Raw genomic sequence first — 18,866 nt, 5'->3', positions numbered from 1 at the left:
CTCCTTCAGCTGAACAGACTTGCTTCCTAAGAAGCTCGTGCACCACATCTAACTTAGCTCTTACTTCGTCCATCTGTTCCTTCCAGATAGAGGCTACAGACTTCTTCCGTTCAGAGTCAGTGCTTTTGGTGCTGCTGCTGTTAGCGAGGTTTCCGATAAGTCTCACAGCTTCCAACGGATTCTGAGTAGTGAAGTTTTCTTCACTCGCCGTATCAAGAGCCATTTGATACTGTAAGGCGAGACCTCGGAAGAAAGTGCTTAGCAGCTGCACTTCGTTAAATTCGTGGTGTGGACAGTCTCGCTGGAAGAACCTAAATCTAATCCTCGCATCTTTGAAGGACTCTCCAGCCTCCTGCGAGAATGTGGAAATTTTGTTCCGAAGTTCTTCAGCGCGCCTCATCGAAGAAGTTTCGTAAGAAAGCATTTTTGATGTCGGCCCCGGATGTTAAGGATCATGTGGGTTTCTGCCTAAGGTAGTGCATCGCTTCTCCATTTAGCGTGTATCTGAAGAGCTTGCACAGCAGGTAATCTTCGAGGACTCCTTCCATCCGAATAGCAGCGATAAGATCCTCGAACCGTTCCAGATGGTCCATAGGATGCTCGTGCAGTAACCCAGAGTAGGGTATCTGCGACACGAGAGTGTAGTATTGAGGCTTCAGCTCGAAATTTTGCTTCTGGATCTCCGGAAGTCGAATAGCTGATCTGTTGGAATAGTACTCATCTGGGCGATTGTAGTCGGCCAGTGGTTTCGATCGAGCGTCCTCGTCTACAGGTTGAGCAGCTCCTGTAGCATCAGCATCAGGGATTACAGTCCCCTGAGCGTCTATTTTCTGACCTGTTGCATTATGCAGATGACCGTTCTGGTCATACAGGTTTCCGTTCTCGTCCTGTGTTAGAATAATAATGTTTACCATTTTTGACGACATGGTATCGATCGACGTATGCGGTGTAGTATCGATCGTTGTCGAACGATTGGGATCGATCGACGATGAAGGTCTGGTGTCGGTCGACGGTTGGTTGTGCATATCGATCGACGACGAAGTTGTTGTGTCGAGCGATGTGGAACGTTGACCTCTACGGATGGTGCGTTCCAAGTGAGCAGGATCGTCTGAGAACAGAAAGTCTTTCTCCTTGTTGCTTCTGGTACCGCTGGGCATGCACCTGAAAAGACAAGAAAAAAAATTATGTTAGAAAGGGGGTAGAGAAAATAATAAGAATCAATAAAACTAAATCTAATGGCGATCAAAGCTCCCCGGCAACGGCGTCAAATTTGATACCACTCAAATTACCCTAAGGAGTGTTACTCTCATCAAAAGAGGTTCAGATGTAGTACTTAGGGATCGAATCCACAAGGAGCTAGGGAACAATTAAATCTAGTGTTTATTAATTCTAAGAGTTGTAAATGTTTAAATGAAATAGCAATAGTAACAAGCGAAGTAAATAGTAAATGTAACTTGGTTGGAAATGATATTAGATGCAGGGCCACTATTCAGGTATTGGAGATTATAATATCTATAGATGCCTATTTGTTGCATGCATGATATGTTAGAGCTCAATCGCTTAACTCAGTGATCAGCTGTCGCATGTTTCACTGGTTAACAGGCTAGATCTCGTGTCTTAACGGTTAGTATGTTGATAACGAGAAAGTGTCTATCGATGGTCCTATTGGGACATCGACCGATACACCTTTGCCTACGTCGACCGATAGTGAGTTGAGGACATCGATCGACGGGTTCTAGCCAGGCCTATGCGCGAGTATGATATGCCCTGTTAACATACTAAATTGGCGGTTAGCCCTCTCTAGCAGTCCTAATATGATAGATAGATGTCAGGATGGGATAACAAGGATGCTTGAGTATGCAATCCTATGATCAAGTTCTAGTTAGCTAGGCTAAAACAAGCAATGAATACAAATCTATCATGAATATCACAACAAGGCAGATCTATAGTTTGGGGCTAATCCCACAAACCTATCTGAACCCTGGATCTAATAATTGAACTACTCAGATATAGCAAAGAATTCATAACAATGAAGAAATGGGAATTCATAGAATAGATGAAAAGAAATGGAACCAAGGAGTTCCAATCACAAGTGATCTTCTCTCCAAAACTCTCTTCTCTCTCAAAGTAAAACTATAACTCCAAAGGCTCTCCTGCCGTCAAACCACTTAGGTAGTATATAATCTACTAGGTTAAAAACTCGTCAGGGCATTTTCGTAATTTGGCTTGGCCTTGGGTTTTAAGTCCGCTGGATCCAAAATGTCGAGTGTCTGATGTCTCGACATCGATCGATGGTACTTGTGTACATCGATCGATGGTACTTGTGTACATCGATCGATATTAATCTTCATCTGTCGAGGCATCTCTTGGTATAGATCGTCAGCACTGGATGCGCATCGATCGATTGTTCTTCCTCTCGTCGACCTCTACATGGTCAGCTCGGGTGAAACGTTCTTTAAGCTCCAAAATGCTCCAAAGTCATAGCTTTACTCCGAAATGCACCTGAACCTGAAAACATACCTAGAAGAGTAGTAAACATAGATATATATATAGTAAAACACTTATATACCATGGATGAAAACAGGTCAAATCCAAGGTATATCACCATCCTTAAGCTGAGCAATGCAAGCTGCATTGTCCTCATATATCACGGTTGGGACGTCCTTGCCTTTGGTCATCCCATAATCGACTCGTATGTGGTTAGGCATGGACCATAACCACACAGACTCGCGGCTGGCCTCGTGAATAGCCAAGATCTCCGAATGGTTTGTGTAAGTGGCCGTGATCGTTTGCTTCATGGAACGCCATGATATGACCGTACCACCATGAGTAAAGACGTAGCCGGTCTGTGATCGAGCATTGTCAGATCCGAGAGATAACCTACATCAGCAAAGCCAACTAACCCTTCTTTGTTTTGGTTAGTATAAAATAAACCCAAGTCTTTCGTTCCTTGCAGGTAATGAAGAACATGTTTAATCCAATTCCAGTGCCTTTGGGTCAGACAAGAGCTAAATCTAGATAATAGATTCACGGAAAAACATATATCAGGCCGTGTGTGACTTGCCAAATACATTAAAGCTCCTATGGCACTGAGATATGGCACTTCGGGACCAAGGACATCTTCATCGTCCATCTTAGGACGGAACAGATCAGTGTCCAGGCGGAGAAACCTCACGACCATGGGGCTAGACAATGGGTGAGACTCATCCATATTGAATCTCTTGAGTACTTTCTCTGTATATGCCATTTGATGCACAAGGATTCCATCTTTAATGTACTCAAGCTGTAATCCCAAACAAAACTTTGTTTTTCCAAGATCTTTCATCTCGATTTCTTTCTTAAGATATTCAACTGCTTGGGAGATTTCTCCAGAGGTTCCTAGGATATTCAAATCATCAACATACACTGTTATAATCACAAAGCCCTGGCCGAATTTCTTTATAAAGATACAAGGGCTGATCGGATCATTCTTGTATCCTTCTCTCTCTAGGTACTCATTTAGCCTATTGTACCACATTCGACCTGATTGATCCAATCCATAAAGTGACTTATTCAACTTTATACAGTGTTGTTCTTGAGTACTCGATTTGTTTTTCAACTCTATACCCTCTGGTACTTTCATATAAATCTCATTATCCAATGGCCCATATAAGTATGCAGTTACAACATCCATTAACCGCAAGTCTAATTTCTCTCTTATAGCCAGACTTATCAGGAATCTAAAAGTAGTAGCAACCACCACAGGGGAGTATGTCTCCTCATAATCTATTCCTGGTCTCAGTGAGAATCCTTGTGCAACAAGGCGTGCTTTGTATCTAACGACCTCACCGTGTTCGTTTCTCTTTCTCACAAAAACCCACTTATAGCCGAGTAGTTTAACATCATATGGTGTCTGACTGTTGGTCCAAAGACATCTCTCTTCTTTAAAGAGTTTAACTCCACGTTTATACCTTATTTCCATTTGATCCAGTCTGATCGTTGAGTGCACTCATAAATAGACGTGGGTTCATGATCTTCATTCAAATCCATAAGTTCAAGTGCTACCTTGTATGAAAATATATCATCAATGTCGACATTCTTTTTGTTCATTGTATCCAGACAAGACATAGTTTATTGAGATCTCATTATTATCAGGACCATCAGTACCTTGATTCTTGGCGTCCCAAGAATCATTATTAGATACATCAGGGCCGGCCGCATCTAAAATCTTATGATCGACGCTATTAGGGTTTTGGAATCGGCCGCGGCTAAGTCTCGGGATTTAGAGACGGCCGCGGTCGTGTCTAGTGTTTCAACAACCTTGGTTTCATTATATGCACCTTTCTTAGTTTTCCAAGGGTTCTTAGCTTTGGAAGCTATTGGTCTACCACGTTTCAAACGTTGTCTAGACTCTGTAGCAACTTGATTGTGTCCCTCTTGAACATCAATTCTTATTGGTGCATTAGCAGCTGGTATATATGACTTAGTCACTCTTTTCGGGTCAACAAAGGAATCTGGCAATTGATTAGCTAGCTTTTATAAATGTATTATCTTTTGGACTTCTAAATCACATTCCTGAGTCCGAGGATCTTGCCAAGATAACGATGTTTGATTCCATGTAATTTCTTTTACCAGCTTATTATTCTCTCCCCCTAATGTTGGATGTTCGGATTCATCAAAGTGACAATCCGCATAGCTGGCCTTAAATAAATCACCCGTAGTTGGCTCAAGGTATTTTATAATCGTGGGAGAATCATATCCAACATATATCTCCATCCTCCTTTGAGGTCCCATATTTCTTCTCTGTGGTGGTACAATTGTTACATAGATGGCACAGCTAAATGTTTTAAGATGGGATATGTCTGGCTCATGACCCGGAAGCAATTGTAATGGGGAATATCTATGTTCACTAGACGGTCTGATACAAATCAGTTCAGCCGCGTGTAAGACCACGTGTCCCCAAGCTGTGGCCGGAAGCTTAGACCTCATAAGCAATGGTCTAGCTATTAGCTGAATTCGTTTTATGAATGATTCGACCAAGCCGTTCTGTGTATGTACATGTGCCATGGAGTGTTCCACACTTACCCCCATGGACATACAGTAATCATTAAACGCTTGGGGCGTGAACTCAATTCAATACGGTTAAAATTCCGGTGGCCACTCTATTCAATGCGGCATTGGCCTCCATCATACTGACCTTGTCGAAATAAAGGCCAGTAGAGAACGCAGGTATAGACTCTAGGACTTTCTTATGTCCTTGGCCGATCTCAATGATCTGAAGGAACTCTTTGTTTCCTTCGCCCGTAGTCTCAATATGAAAACCATTCATTCAAATGTCTTTAAAGCTCAATAGGCGTCTCTTAGAGCTGGGTGAATACAATGCATCATATATTTATAGATGCGTACCCTTAGGAAACATGATGTTAGCCTGGCCGTAGCCCTCTATGAGACTTGCTATACCCGCAATAGTATTTGATATTGGCGTTTTTCATTGTTAGGTTTAAGATATATCTTTTGTCTCTTAAGATCGTGTGGCTCGACCCACTGTCCATAACTAATACATCCATATCTGTCATTCTTCAAAACAGATTATAGAATGAAACTCTAGGGACTTCTTATAAAAACTTTCACTCATTAATAAAATAAGTTCAAAGCAATCAAAACATAGAAAACATAAAGCAAAGAACACAAAAACATAGATGTCGAATTCAACTTCATTCTTTTAAACAATATGAAGTTTCATAATCCATAAGATCGTCTCGTTCATTATTGAAATCATCTTCACCGTCTTGATAAGTCATATGAGCTTCAGGATTCTTCCCTTTCATACTCTCTTGGTAGAGATCAACGAGATGTTTGGGAGTCGTACATGTCTTAGCCCAATGATTATCCATACAAATCTATGACACACGGATTTGGTCGAGTTTTGTGGCCTGAAAGATGTACCATGGCCTCGGCCATGTCCATGGCCTCGGCCATGTCCATGGCCTCCATAAGAGTTCCCTTGGCCACGGCCATATGAGTTACCTCGGCCTCGACCAAACGAATTTCGGCCTCGACCACGTCCATGCCACTTCCCATGGCTACGGCTGTGTTGGCTATCACTCTGAACATGGTTCGACTCTTTCTTATCCTCTACGGCCGCATGTGCCTCAGGTAATGGGTTTGTTCCAGGAGGTCTCAATTCACTGTTTCTCATCAACAGTTCATTGTTCTGCTCTGCGAACAAGAGACAAGATATCAGATTAGCATAAGTTGTAAAGCCCTTCTCACGGTACTGTTGTTGTAACAATACATTGCTTGTGTGGAAGGTGGAAAAGGTTTTCTCAAGCATATCCTTATCCGTTATATCCTCACCACACAGTTTCAATTTAGAAACTATTTTAAACAGGGCCGAGTTATACTCGTCCACGGACTTGAAGTCCTGGATTCCGAAATTCCTTCAATCATACATAGCCTTTGGTAATAACACCGTTCTCTGGTGATCATATCTTGTTTTCAACTCTGTCCAAAGGTCTAAAGGATTCTCAATAGTCAAATACTGATCTTTGAGACTCTCAATAAGATGATGACGTATAATTAATATAGCTCTGTATCTATCTATCTCACTTTCATTATTGCCCTCGGTGATACATTCACCGAGTTCCTTGGATTTCAGGATGATCTTAGCATCAAGTGCCCATTGCAAGTAATTATCTCCAGAGAGATTTAGGGCAGCAAAATCCAAGTTGTTGATTTTCGACATCTGAAATCATATATTTCATCCTTAGGATTTAAAATGTTCTTATAATGCATACAAGACAATTTAGATATATAATGCAAATTGGTCACACGACCAAACGGATATGATGAATGATAAGCCGCACGGCCAAGATAGATATGATGCAAGCCGCACGGCCAAGACAAGGATGATCAACCTTAGCAAACGGTTTCTATATGATCTTAATGCAATCGTTTATTCATTCTAGCAAGAACGGTTTCCAAGTGATCATGGAAACATGAAACCTCAATCAAACAATCAATCAATGCATCAAGGGATTTAGTTACTATCAACCTAACAATCATATTCAATCAGATTAATGCAATTAGGGTTTCAATATGAACAAGCCGGTTAGGTTAAGACTTTAAAACAGGATGAGAACTTAATCAATCAAGGCGATTTCTTTAACCTCAATTTATTCAATTGGATCATCAATTCAAAAAACCAAATTCAAGTATGAGATTAACAATCCTAGCATATGGTTTTAGATGATCAAATTCAAATTCAAACATTCAATTACTCATCCAAATTTGATTTTAAAATTAGGGTTTGCATGGTATGCAATCTGCATACGTGCGGCTAGGTTTTAGGTATTAGGGTTACAACTTTAGATCAAGCAATGAGATTCAATTTTAGGTATTAGGGCTTGATCTATCCAACTTAGGGTTTGGTTATTAGGTTTAGCTTTACCCTAACCTTAAGACAGGTTGAATCGACCACCTAATAGAGAAGAGCCGCGAACAGATTGCTTGCTGATCGTCGCGAGCTGGAGCTGATCATCGAACGCATAAATAAATTTTGCATGTAAAAACACACAATTGGAATGAAGGCAAAATCGATTATATATACATTTAATGTTACTCATCAAAAAATTGACAAATATAATTGGACAGGCAAGGAATGAGCGTTTAATAGAAAAGATTTCAATTTTTCTGACACCTTCCATCTAGCCTCGTTTGAAACAGAATGTTGGAGAAAATTTAACTTTTGAGAAGACAGAGAGGAAGACGATGCACCTCCAGTTTCTGTCGTTGCTTTGATTCCCCTTGTGAGATCCCAAATCTCGACATGCCAAATTAATTTTTCATGGGTAAATCATGGTACTGTCAGTAGACTATGCTGAACCTATTGGAATCAGATAAACGTTGAACACTTTGAAAGACTCTCACAATAGTCTCTTGACTCTCCATGCCGAGATGGAAGGAGGACTTCTATGCACATGATTAGAGCATCTTTATCGCGTCCTTTTTACCATCTCTAAAGGGTTGGGGGGGGGGGGCAGGTTTCAGAAAAAAATGTATGTTAAGTGGGCAGAATAAGAGACGTGTGTTGTGTGTTTTTTGCTCTGTTTGCGGGCCCCACCGACACGTGGTGGCCCGCACTTGGTGCACTTTAATTTTTTTATCAGAAAAAAAATTAAAAAAATAAGAAACCCTTAATAGGGTATATGGGATAAAGATGCTCTTCCCACGATATATGTAGAGACAGCTTGCTCAGACTTAGAAGACATGATTGGGAGGGGCGGATGTAGGATTTTTTAATATGGGGGCAAATCATGTATAAATACAAACATAAGGCTAAGATATGAAGTTTAATAGGAAAAAATAGCTAAATTATGGGTTGAGTTATAAAGAATTTAGAAATTCTGTGGGGGCAAGGGCCACCTCCTTAACACAAGTAGATTCACCACTGATGATTGGTAACCTAATTGACTCACTGTCAGTTTGTTTTCGAGCTAATCCCATTCCATCTTCCACGAGATGGTTTTTTCGAACTTTAGCATATCTCATATTTCCAAATCAAGAAATACGTATGCAGACGCTCTTGTCAAAGAGGCAAGAAGCATTGATGTTTTTTTTAATGTAAATCATATTTGGTCGAAACGAGCATCCACGACTTAACCTCGACATCAAGTTTAGTAGTACTTTTAAATTCTGGCACGAGAGGCTAAGATATCCTGGTTCAGTTATATTAAGAAGTGCATATTTCAAATAGCCATCCGTTGAAAAACGAAAGAATTTTGCAAACATGCGAGTTAACATGTAATTCATGTTCGCAAGGAAAAAAATGATAACTCGGCGTGGCCAACTTTCATACCTGAACCGACGTGGACATAGTAGGAACCAACCTGAAACCGAACTGGAATGTTCCCAAGTATCAAGTACCAACTGGGTCTTAATTTGTTTCTCTAACTCCTGATGTCTTGAAAAATATATAAATTTTTGTTGTTGTACATGGATAAAGAATTTAGAGACAACGCTTGTAGTGCTATTTCGGGGTGGTTTTTAAATGCAGTGATTCGTTTCCATGCAGCCAGTTATGACAGTTTCAAAGAGACATTTGAATTAGTAGGGTAATGTGGTTTTGGTTATAAACCACCAAAACTTATGAAATACGAGTTCCTCTCTTGTTAAAAAAAAGTGACAGAAAGTGAGAATCAGTTGGTAGAACACAAAGAAGAATGGGTAGCTAAAGGCTTTTCAATCATGTCTGATAAATAGTGTGATTCATTTGTACAAAAGGGCATCATCAACTTCCTTGTTAACTCTACAAACGGATGTTTTTTTAGATCAATTGATGTTTCAGAGGTTGTGAAAGATGCTAATTGGTTGTTTAACATGCTTGACCGTCTAGTGGATGAAGTTTGACAGTCTAATTTCGTCCAAATGATGAATGACAATGCATCAAACTATGTTAAAGCTGGTTTGTTTATTCATGTTCAGTCTTATGTGTGTTATTTAGTTCATACTAATATGATTTAATCTTCTAATCCACAGGGAAGCTTTTAGAGGCCAAGATACTACATCTATATTGGCTTCATTGTGAAGCACGCTACATCCATCTCATGCTAGAGTATATATGACATATTCCTTCAGTTAAAGCTGCAATAAGAAGCTGTATCTATATGAATTACTACATTTACGGTCATACATCTCTCGTGAATATGATGAGAAGATTCACAGGCGGTGGAAATCTACATAGACATAGACCATCAGTTACTCGCATTACTATGTCATTCATCACACTTTCCTTGTTCTGCCACCAGAAGAATAACTTGAGAGAGTTTGTATGATCGCATGATGTGTGGCTGTAATATACCCCTTGTTCTGGTAATGCCTCTTATATGGGTTGAAGCTCAAATAGAAAGGCATTCTTAAACTTGTGTTGTGATGCTCATAAAAGCTAGAAGTTAGTTCAAGGAAGAATGGTAAATATGTCCACTTTTTCTTTTCTATTTCACAATAATGCACATATCATGATGGTCAAATTCTTTGAATATATGATTGAGAACTTTCTGTTTGTAGCACCGCAACGAATGTTGTGATTAAAGTGCATGTACCTATGGATGCATCAAACCTCACCTTTACATCTCTAGGGTCAGTCGCTTATGCTCCTGAGAAATATGCTTTGGTCTGGAAAATCAAAATTTTCACTGGAATTGACGGATTAAATAAATGTCACAAACGTTTTAACATATTAATGTATTTTTTTCATACTGATAGCTCTGGTTTCTCTACTATATTATTTGTTGTCAAAAATGTCATTAGTAAATACATCTATAAAAAATATTTATCACCAAATAACTGACGTCAAATATTCAAAGTTCAAAAATATATTTCAGATATAATATAAAGAAAAAGAACATATACATATAATTATAAAAAAGAATGTTTACATGTAAACATATATTTAAAGAGTTATGCTTCAAAACACATCTAACAAACAAACAATGTTACATTCCTCGCATACTAACATTTAGTATGATGGTCATTCAGCTCATTATTTTGATTTCGTAATTGTAAACCTAAGTTTATAATATTGAAAAACATGTGATGTAGAGTACATAAACTTAGCAAGTCATATATATTTTAAGAGAAAATTTTGCATTAACAGAGATAGATATTCATCTAATCAAATAATATGCAGTCAGACAACATTAATATCAAATAATTAGAAATCTGATAATGACTATCTATTTTGTTTTATCTTCTTGGAGATAATAAATATATAGCAATAATCATTTTATTGTTTGTAATTTTTTTAACTGATTTAATCTATTCTCTCCTATAAATATAGGAGTCTTGAAGTAAGATAAAAAAGAAAAAAAAAACATAAAGCATTGTCGTTCTTTATCATTGTCTTTGTTCTTCTCCTTTTCCTTATACAAATTATCCCCTATATACTAAAGCGCAAGTCGCCTGGCCAATCAAATTTTGCCACATGTTTATTGTTTAATTTTTTTTTTATAAAAAATACTAAATTAAATAAAAAATTATGATACAAGCAGTTTATTTGCAGTTAGATCAAAAATAAAATGATGATAAAAACAAAAAGAAAGCAAAAATCGTTTTAGTTGTCTCAAGACTATCAACCGTTTCAGCCACTATCTCCACCTTCTTCTCATACACTACGTCAACTTCTACAAATAGTTTAATTTATTCCACGAAAACATAGCAGCTGATGTTCATTTTTGTTTTCTCTGAGAAAGATGTTCATATTTGTTTTCTTTGAGAAAGATGAATCTTAAATCTTACGGGAACTGTAAAGGTTTTGAAGCGGTAGAAATGGTCATTTAAAAAAAAATAAGTGAAAGTTATAGATGGCTTTGGGAAATACCTTGGTATCCATTGGTTGGTGGTGCCAACCAGTTTATTTTTGTTTAGGAAATGAGTAAGTACCGAATCTTTCTTTTATTCTCAACATTAGATTAGTTTTTGTTGTGTAATTTTGATTTTTTTTCTGTATTTTTACTTATCTTGCAGAGGAATGGTTCTTCCTCAAACCAAAATGGCTCCACTACAACCGAAGGTGAAGAAGCTGGCAACACCATTTCATCTCTTTTTGGTTTTAGAGTTATGTTCCGATTAAAGTTGATTAGACTTCATGAAGAATTGATGAGAAGATGGACTCCAATTTACCAAGAGATTTCAACCCACGTGCTGCTCATGATTTGATTAATAGGTCAGATGCTAAACCTTGATTAATTTTTTTTTTCTTCTTTTCTCTCTTTGCTCTTTAACTATCAAACAATGCTGAAAACTCTTAAAATTGATAAATTTTCAATAGTATTTTATGTAATGACAAATATCAGGGGTAGTTTATATATATGTACTTTACTGGTCGAGGCTATTCTGTTTACATCTATAATATTATATTATATATTGGTAAATTAATTATAATACCTAAATTATGTAATATTCTTCTTAGTATTTATTTTACAGCATAGTTAAAATATCATATTTTCATCAAAACAATCCTTTAATTAATTGTTCAAATTAAATTTCATGTAAAATCAAAATTGATCTTTATGGTTAAACAATTAAATTGAACTAAATGAAGGGCTTTGTTATTAATTTATAGATAAAAGAAAACTAGCTCTTAATGGAGAAGAAAATTTTCAAATGTGATGATTATAGAACTCAAGCATTATCTACAAATATTATACATGGGAACTAACATCTGACAATCAATTTTGCTACAAATCATACTATTTTTAACATAATAAATTAATAATTATTTTCTCGTACGTAGTACGGAGTAGTATACTAGTAAAATATATTATTAAGGCTTCAAATGTTTTCAACCACATTGCACTGCAGTTAATAACAAAGAACAAACTGATTGCAACATCATAAATGAACCTCGGATTCAGTTAAAACGGGAAAGACCATCAGGTTTTAAAAATAAACACCCCCCTCTTCCCCCCCAAAAAATTGGAGAGCAAATTACAAATGTTCCAGAATAACCTGTTAATGAAAAAATATCTAGAAGAAGACATACGTGAAAATGTTCATGAAGAAATAAATAAAGATAAAGATCTAGATGACAAAAAGGGAACAAAATAATATGAGATTTCTATCAGCTATGCTCGAAATGGAAAGTTATGAATCAGAAATAAGATAAAATATGTTATTCTCGTTTTTTTGTGTCTAAAGAGATATATGATGAAAATAATGATCTAGAACCAAGATCAATATTGGAATGTTAGAAAATACATGACTGGGAGAGGTGAAAAATGACCATACAAACTGAGTACTCTCCCTTAATAAAAAAAAAAAGTCTTTTGACCTATATTCATAATGCTTGAGAATGTAAATCCAAGTGGTTGTTCGTTAGAAAGGTAAATGAGAAGAATGCACTAACATGAGTGTACGACTTGTTTCCCAATGTTTTCCTCAGAGATCAGAAATTGATTTCGAAGAAACTTATTCCCCACTGATGGATGCAATTACGTTCAGATTTTTGATGAGCCTAGCGACATCTAAAAAACTTAAATGCACCTCCTGGATGTTGTGGCAGCATATTTATATGGATCACTGGATAATAATATATATATAAAAATCCATGGGGGATTGTAAATACTGCAAGCGTTGAGAATAAAATCTAGAGAGATTTGTTTGGTCAAATTACAACGATGACTTTACGGATTAAAGCAATCCGGGCAGTTATGGTACAATCGCTTAAATGAATATCTATTGAGAAAAGGATATGTGAATAATGTGATATGTCCATGCGTTTTTGTAATGAAATCGTCATCTCGTTCTTGATTATTGATGTATAAGTTGATGATCTGAACATAACTAGAAATCAAAAGGAAGGTTATGATGCACAAACTCATATGAAAGAAAATTTCGAAATGAAAGATTTGGAAAGACAAAGTTTTGTCTTAGGCTCCAGATTAGGTATTTTCGAGAGAGAATATTTGTGCAACAATCAAATTATACGAAAAAGATCTTGAAAGACTTTTCTATGGACAAATTGACTTCTTTGAGTACTCTAATGGTGAATATATCCCTCGATATTGAAAAAGATCATTTTAGACCCTGTGAAAATAACGAAGAAATAAATTCTGAAATACCTTATATGAGAGCTATCGTTGAGATTTTTTATCTTGAAATTGTACTAGACCTGATACTGCTTTTGCTACTAATTTATTTGCAATATATATAGTCTATCTCCTACTTGTATGCATGGGAACATAATATAGAATAAATCATATATTTTGTATCTTCAAAATACAGTTGATTTAAGATTGATTTATCATATGAATCCCAAGTTTAGTTTGGTGGGTTCTGCAGATGCAAGATATTTATTAGATCTTCATAAAGCTCATTCCCAAACCGGATATGTTTTCCAATTAGTGGAACCGCAACTTCTTGGCGTTCCCATAAATAAATGTTGGTTGCGATTTCTTCGAATCATGCATAAACTATTGCGCTTCACGAAAGATGATGGAATATGTGTTGCTTATATTAATGAGTCATCACATACAAAAAGTGAGCGGACAAATTACCAAGAAAGAACTGCAAAAGTATTTGAAGATAATTTGGTTTGTGCCATTCAAATAAAAGAAGGTGATATCAAGAGCGATATAACAAAGCATATTCCTCCAAGCTTTTTCTCATATCTACGAAATCTCAAGAAAAAATAAGAAGCGGACATCAAATATGTACGTTCACCTGACAGTCCAGCTGATTTGTTCACAAAGGCGCTTCCCTTTACAACATTCCAAAAACATATATGCGGTATCGTAATGAGACATTTTTGCTAAGAAAATGTCATTACTAAAATGATTAAAAATGATTGAATCAGAATCTGATATGAAGCCATTATGTTTTTAAGGATTGCAAAAAAGAAATTAAAAAGCCTCTAAAAACTAAAAATTAATTTCAAAGCTAACCCGATAGAGTCGAGCATTGAAGTTAATACGAAACTAGGCCAAGAGACAACATCAAGTTTCACCTGCAAACTACTTCTCGATCACCAAGATGAATCGAGAAAATAGCAACGGAGGACCATTCAGACAAACACTCACCAGAGGTGGCTCCAAATGGCTTCAACGGAGACGGCTGGCAACGACCTATGGCACCGATGCGACATTTGTGTGACCTATGAAAAAAAAATATGTTTTATCATTTTTAAAGGAAGATTATGTCACTATATTCTTTCTCATTCAACATAGTTTTTATCCTGTCGATTTTTTTCATGAAAAAATTTCTTAAAACAACAATACATAGTATTAAATGGATAATTAAGGGATAATGGACAATAAATATCTAGCCATCACTATTTTATTGTTTGTAAAAATATATCTTAACCGACTTAATTCATTCTCTCCTATAAATAGAAATGTTTTACCAAGATAAAAAAGAGTGAACATATATTATTAACATATCATATATACATTTTGATATATATATATATATATATATATATATATTCGCCTAATAATTCACAACACGGCTTTCTATTCCCACATTGGGCCTGGCTCGAGAGTAACTACAAGAGGCTCATTATATAACTATATTAATATAAACGAACAGATCCAAGAGTCGAACGGTTTAGTCGATTTTGGTTTTCAGTTCCCGCTTCTTCGCCCACGGAAACAATTTGTGTTCGTTCTCGTGCTTTCTCTCCCTTCGAGAATTCAGACTAGGACTTCGTGCTTGATCAAGTCTTTCCTCTCCAATTCAGAAAATCGATTCGGTAATTTCTGTCTTCTTTACATGTTCTTGTTATAGTTATAGTTATTGCCTTACTTCTGGGTTTTTGGATAGTGAATCGGTCTGGGTTTCCCATCGATTTGAGTTTTTGAATATTGAATCGGTCTGGGTTCTGCACCAATCCGGTTTTTGAATAGGGAATTACTCTTGTTTTGCATTAGTCTGGGTTTTCGAATAGCTAATCACTCTGGGTCTTAGTCTTAGGGTTTTTGAATGGTTAGGTCGGTTCTTCTTTTCTTGAGTTTGTTCGTAATTTTTCATAATTTCAACGTTTCTTGTTCTTTCTTTTCCAAAGAGAATGGATCTCCCATGCTTCAGATGCACAAGCTCTACGCCGCTTAATTATTGCTGGCATAATCAAAGAGTGATGTCATGCCGTGGCTCTAGCCACCTCTTTGCTTTTCTCTGCAGTGGGCATCTTCAGTCTCCACGATGTCACCGATGTTTACAACTCCCTGCACTAATTCGCTGCTACAGAGAGAGTTATAACTTTTGCATTCCATGCTTCCGACAACACCAGATTTGCATTCCCTCTAGGCACCAAGTGGAGATCATTCCATTTTCCTCGCATGAGGTGACCTTTTTATTTGACAAGTTTTTTTTATTTGGCATAGTTCTTACCTAAAACAACGTGTTGGCACAGTTTTGCGTTAGTGACCAGCCTCTTCCAGTCCCTTTGTCGGGACGTAAAAGGCAAGGGGGTCCAGGAACGGGACCAGGAAAGGGACCAGGAAAGGGACCTGACCAGCCTAAAGAAACTAAAAAGAGTCGCCAAACTGGACCTGATTTGAACTTAAGTTTGCAGCTTGGTGGTACAAAAGGTGGTCCTAGTAGCCATGCTAGACGAGTCTGTGTTGGTGGGCTTCCACCCACTGCAAACGAACAGGTTTTGTTACTTTTTTTTTTGTCTATTATAATCATTTTAAAACCACAAACTTTGGCAATATCATTGCATGAGTACTGAGAATTGAACTTCATATTGTAGTCTGTTGCAACGTTCTTTAGCCAAGTGATGTCAGCGGTTGGGGGAAACTCTGCTGGGCCAGGTATCTAAATTTCCAGTGTTTTTTTTTTTGTCTTATACCTTTGACAAGCGTAGACAATATAACTCATTCTCTCTTTTCATTCATAGGCGAGGCGGTGGTGAATGTTTACATAAACCATGAAAAGAACTTCGCTTTTGTTGAGATGAGAACAGTTGAGGAGGCTAGTAATGCAATGGCATTAGACGGAATTATATTAGAGGTGATTCATTATCTCTTGCTCAGTATAGATGTACATTCTTATTCTTCTTTATTAAGTACAATATGTACTGACATGTTAGCTATGCTCATCTCCAGGGGGTTCCTGTAAAGGTGAAGAGGCCTACTGACTATAACCCATCCCTTGCTGCAGCTCTTGGTCCGAGCCAGCCTAATCCCAATCTCAACTTGGCGGCTGTTGGATTTTCCTCGGGGTCTACTGGTGGGCTTGAGGGTCCGGACCGCTTATTTTTGGGTGGGATTCCATATCGCTTGACAGAGGATCAGATCAGGGAGCTTTTGGAGTCCTTTGGGCCGCTAAGAGGTTTCAACTTGGTCAAAGACAGGGAAACTGGAAACTCGATGGGATATGCATTCTGTGTATTCCAGGATCCTTCAGTCACAGATATGGCATGTGCTGCTCTAAACGGGATTAAGATGGGCGATAAGACACTTACGGTGAGGCGTGCAGTCCAAGGTGGGGTTCAACCTAAGCCTGAGCAAAAAGATAGACTACTTCATACCAAACAGCAGATTGCTTTGCAGGTGACTGTTTGACTTTATCCTTTGTCCTATTACTACTATATATCTAAACTTTCTGAATATCACTGATTTAAGTGTCTCTTGAACTTCTGTAACAGGGGCTTATGCTACAGCCAGGAGGCACGCCCACCAAGATTGTCTGTTTGACTCACGTGGTTACAGCTAATGTTCTTGGAGACGATAAAGAATATGAAGAAATAATGGAGGACATGAGACAGGAAGGTGGAAAACTCGGTAAGCAATTTCAGTTTTTGTGTTTTTGTTCCTGAGTATCTGCCATATCTACTCACAGTCGAGCTCTTTTTACATGTTTGGAACTTTTGATAATTCATTGTTCTGTGCAGGTAACTTGGTGAATGTTGTGATTCCAAGGCCCAAACCGGATCATGATCCAACACCAGGAGTTGGGAAGGTTCGTTTTTCAGCTCAGAGAAGCAGTTTTTACTAATTTCATGCACACAACACATTCCTCTTAACGATGTTATTATATTTATATCATTGCAGGTTTTCTTAGAGTATGCGGATTTGGACGGCGCAGCAAAGGCAAGATCGGGGATGAATGGAAGAAAGTTTGGAGGAAACCAAGTGGTGGCTGTGTATTACCCCGAAAACAAGTATGCGCAAGGCGACTACGACGGCTACTGATCTTTCTTTAGTTTCTTTGGACCTCTTAGCAAGAAGTTTGAATATATTTTTTGGGGGGTTTTGTTGTATGGAGATATTGGTTTGTGTAGATCAATTTAGTACTTGTCTAGACACAACCAAGGTGTGTATTGGATAATGATAAGTCTTTGGTTTCATTAAAACACCCCTTGGAGTTATGTTATTATCCTCTTACCGGTTAGAAATTACCAGACAACATCAGATTATATACACAATCCATATTACTAACCTAAAACTACATATACTTTTCGCTTTGCTGCCTGGGAAAAAATTGTATGGTAACTTCTTCAAACAGATTTATATCACTGGCATGCTTTTAAAAGTTAAACTTGTTCAATGATCCGTTATGATAAATAAAATATGAAGGACAACATAAAACAACTAGCACCAGTTGTCTAGTGGTAGGTTAGTATTCTGCCGCGGTTCTGAACCGTGTCTGGTATGTGCAATTAATTGTTTTAGGAACTTATATGCTGTGAGCTCTCTCTTTTTTTGTTTTCCCCTTTTTTCTAGCACTTTTAAACAGTCCAAGTCGGTGATAGCTGGAAAAATCTATGCAGAATGAAATATAGTTGTCGAATCACTATTCACTAGTCATCATTTCGTAAACACATCGTTGCAAACCAAAAATTGATTAATTTTATTGCGACTGCTTATTTGGGATTGTTGTGTGATAAAATAAGCTGCAATTGTTATTTCTTCAACGCACACCATAGCAGCATAGAGACTAGACTCTCATGCATCATCAGGAGTCACAGCGGTTCGGTGGCATTCCGGCAGCGGCAAAGTGGCGGCCCGGCGACAGTCTGGCGACGGTCTGGCGGTGGTCTGGCGACGGTCCGGCGGCGAAATCGGCGGCGACGATTTCCGGCGGCGCGTGTGTTACACACAAGCGCATGACGAAACTTCCGGAGGCTCTAGCGGCTTCGTCCGGGCTCTGATTTCGGCGTGATCGGTGTCTACGGCTTCGTCTCGACGAGAGGAGCACGGTGGCGGCTTTGAATGCGTGAGATTTTCAACGGTTAGGAAGATATGGCCGATTCACTGAACGGACAAAAACAAAGCTTATAAGGCGGCGGTTTCTGATTATCAATAAAGTATTCTTCAGATTACTAAACTCTATCAAAGCCACAACACATTGAAGCAAGAAATTGTTCTTGCACTGCATATCAGCTG

The 18,866-nt window shown here is 37.8% G+C and overlaps 1 protein-coding gene and 1 non-coding gene across 2 annotated transcripts; both read left to right on the top strand.

Moving 5' to 3' along the window:
• Positions 1-278: 278 nt before the first annotated feature.
• LOC117131471 lies at positions 279-384 on the top strand. Its single transcript, XR_004454643.1, has one exon. It is a non-coding gene; the product is annotated as a small nucleolar RNA R71 (small nucleolar RNA).
• Positions 385-14,654: 14,270 nt separating this feature from the next.
• Positions 14,655-17,853, top strand: LOC103849888 (splicing factor U2af large subunit B). Its single transcript, XM_033283593.1, has 9 exons — positions 14,655-15,226; positions 15,539-15,817; positions 15,887-16,129; positions 16,229-16,289; positions 16,376-16,488; positions 16,584-17,030; positions 17,126-17,261; positions 17,372-17,439; positions 17,532-17,853. The coding sequence occupies exons 2-9, from the start codon at positions 15,542-15,544 to the stop codon at positions 17,670-17,672; spliced, it is 1,485 nt and encodes a 494-aa protein (XP_033139484.1). The 5' UTR covers positions 14,655-15,226; positions 15,539-15,541; the 3' UTR covers positions 17,673-17,853.
• The last annotated feature ends 1,013 nt before the right edge of the window (positions 17,854-18,866 follow it).

Source organism: Brassica rapa, unplaced genomic scaffold (assembly GCF_000309985.2).
Source record: "Brassica rapa cultivar Chiifu-401-42 unplaced genomic scaffold, CAAS_Brap_v3.01 Scaffold0976, whole genome shotgun sequence".
NCBI lineage: Eukaryota > Viridiplantae > Streptophyta > Magnoliopsida > Brassicales > Brassicaceae > Brassica > Brassica rapa.
Note: the sequence above shows the minus strand (reverse complement) of the source record. Positions and strands in the feature narration are given on the sequence as shown.